General features: G+C 39.4%; 1 protein-coding gene across 1 annotated transcript; it reads right to left on the bottom strand.

The window, feature by feature from the left end:
* Positions 1–6: 6 nt before the first annotated feature.
* Positions 7–2,004, bottom strand: LOC109953867 (NXPE family member 3-like; the record flags this gene model as incomplete). The annotated part of the gene is made up of 4 exons (XM_020589317.1): positions 1,662–2,004; positions 1,426–1,496; positions 409–612; positions 7–326 (listed from the first exon to the last, which is right to left on the bottom strand). Coding segments are annotated over exons 1-4 (936 nt in total), but the record flags the coding sequence as incomplete, so codon positions are not given.
* Positions 2,005–2,946: the final 942 nt, after the last annotated feature.

The raw sequence follows: 2,946 nt of genomic DNA, 5'->3' as shown, positions 1-2,946 counted from the left end.
GTTTGCAGTCCGGATGATGACCAGTGTACCTGGAGCCCTTTCCAGCAGCCGCACCACAGCCTTGCGGATGTTCTGCATCCGCCGGATGTACATCTCAATGGGAAAAGGGCAAAAATGTGCCCAGACAGAAACAACGACAACAGTGTCGGTGCCTCCAGTTATTCCATCTATTTCATTGGCAATGTAACGCACCTGGGCAAATGGAATTGTGTGAAAGATGATAGGAGAACTGTGGCAGCGGAAGGTCACCATGATGTCGTTTGCTAGATCCAAGGCCAATAAAGGTCCAAATAGGTTCTTTCTGTACAGGTTAAACTCCTTGAGATCTAAACATATTACAGAAGTAACAAGTTAAGCATCAGTGTCAATTAAATCAAACTGCTGCCAGAAATTGCTGTGAATATCTACCTGGTAGTGTATTGGTCAAATATTCAAACCACTGCCTGACAGTGGAGTCTCCATACAGGTGGACCATCTTGCCTTTCAGACACTGACTGATGGTAGAGGTGCTGAACTGACGAATTGTGGTGCCTCCTAGTGCTCGCCACACACCCTGGTAGTAATAGCCGGATGGTGTAAACGTCACATCATTTTTATTCATCTCTGGTTGACCTGAGAGGAAGTTCACCATTTAATAACAGATGTAAATAATGATTGTTAAAATGTTGTGGTATGAAGATAATAAGCTAGCTGGATTCTACAAACCCTGCATGAAAGTAGAATCCTGTCTGCAAAATGGAAGAGCAACCTGCTTTCACTTCTAATTGAGACTAGTGTACCTGCTAACTGCTATAATAGTCACTAGAACAAGTGTAACTAGACAACACTCAGAGAGTGCAAACCTCCACCAAGGGGCAACCCATTTTTCCCATATTGCCATAAAAGCAACATTCCCCTGGTAGTTTGACCCTCATAATATGATTGCTTGATGATGAAAATCTAGCATGGCATTTGGAATGATGCTGGTATCATTATTAGTCTGAATGTTAGCTAGAACACCAGCATCCTCGCCAGCTGACTACTGTGCTGTTAATGCTATGTAGCTGCCTGCTAATAGAGCTAGCTTGGTATCTTGGTAGCTTGACACACAGTCAACAGCTTTTCCAACTCTCATTATTGTTAATAATCTTTTAAGTTATTTGAATTATTCTTGTATCCAAATTACGTTACAGATCAGCATCAAAATTGAATCAATTCTTCCGTGGGCCATATCCTGCCTCTCAAAATCAGTTCATTACTTTTTGGGTTATGGTGTTAACAAACAACCAAACAAACCAGCAAATGCCGGCAAAAACATCAACCCCACAGGAAAGTGGCAGTTCAGTTGGGTGTGTGTGTGTGTTCTGTGTCATTTTCTTGCATTTTTAACATTGAATTTTATTGTTATTATATGCACTGGTAGTGGTGGTAAACACTGTGATCTACCTGTCTTGTTTGGCAACACAGTGACAGCAGCAGGTCCTGAAGCCCGAATGGGGACTTTCATATTGACATCACTGATGGAAAGCACATATAATGAAATATCTGTTATACATATGACAATATTAACAATATGAGTAAAAGATTAACTGGTCAAAAGAAAGTTGGACATAAGTAACACTCCAATTATGTATTTATTAAAATTAGCACATAATATCAGTCCTATCAATTTGCTCCCTCACCTTTGAAAGAGTTTCTCCTCATTGGCCTTGAGGTTTTTAATGAATCCTCCCATGACGTACTTGATCCTGGTATTGCAGCTCAGGTTCTTTGGTTTGTAGCAGAACCAAGGTTCACCTGTATGTGCGTCAGTGTAGTTGCACAGTGGCTGCTGGTTCGGACGCAGGCACCAGTTACAGGCAGTAGTTTCAGAAACAGAGCCTGACTGGAAGAGGGTCTTGAAGTGAACTCTGTCTGGTTGTTCTCTGTTCAGCCTGCGCAGCACCGTTATAGCTTCACTAGGGTGAACTAGTTTCACCTGAAAGGACAAAGAGCCAGAGTTTTCACTAAGCCCTGACCACATTATCTAGCTTCTCTTGTACAAGTAAAGACAAAGACAAAACTACTTGAAGCAGCTTCATTCCAGACAAAAACCATATTTATTACGGAGAGAGCTAAGAACCAAATCTGTTTGTCTGCTGTACTCTGCAAATGTTAGCATATCCAGCTAATATGCATACTACCTACAGTAGTAACTCAGTGTTAGCCTACTTCCAAGGCCAAGGAACATTTCATACTACAGCATTATTTTGTGGGATAGCAGTTTGTCAACAAACATTTAAATTAATGACAAGCATATGAGAAGCATTTCACCACTGTGAAGGGTGATACTATCAGAGTGTAGACCAGGGGTGTCAGACTCATTTTAGTTCAGGGGCCGCATACAGCCTAATTTGATGTCAAGTGGGCCGGACCATTAAAATCATAGCATAGCTCATCATCATAGCTCATCATAGCTATATATAACAATAAATTCACGTTTTCCCCTTTGTTTTAGTGGAAAGAAGTACAATCACATTAGGATATTTTTTTTATTTAATGACTATCCTTTTACAAAACATGTTATGAACAACTTCAGATTTCTCAATAAAAACGTGCAATTTGCTTCAGTTTATCATTTACATGTGTGCATTACAACTGATCACAGTGATTGTACAAAGGCACAAAACTTTTAAGTCACAGGTATTTAGAACTGAAAGATATGGTAGCCTATTGCACTTTCAGATTAAATCAATTTATCAAGATATAGGAATTATTTTTACTCCATTTTCCACATGTGTAATAATTCTCAAAACTTCAATTGACTCCCCACATCTTACAAACCAAAGGGGTGGCCATTTTAAATGTATAAAAAAGAAAGTAATCACCTGGCCTGTAAATATAAGATTTATACAGGAAACATACATAAAAAATACATACATAAAATTTATGACCAAACTTTTTTGTAGTGAAGCTGGTGACTAACAT

Source organism: Monopterus albus, unplaced genomic scaffold (genome assembly GCF_001952655.1).
Source record: "Monopterus albus unplaced genomic scaffold, M_albus_1.0 scaffold1713.1, whole genome shotgun sequence".
Classification (NCBI taxonomy): Eukaryota; Metazoa; Chordata; class Actinopteri; order Synbranchiformes; family Synbranchidae; genus Monopterus; species Monopterus albus.
Note: the sequence above shows the minus strand (reverse complement) of the source record. Positions and strands in the feature narration are given on the sequence as shown.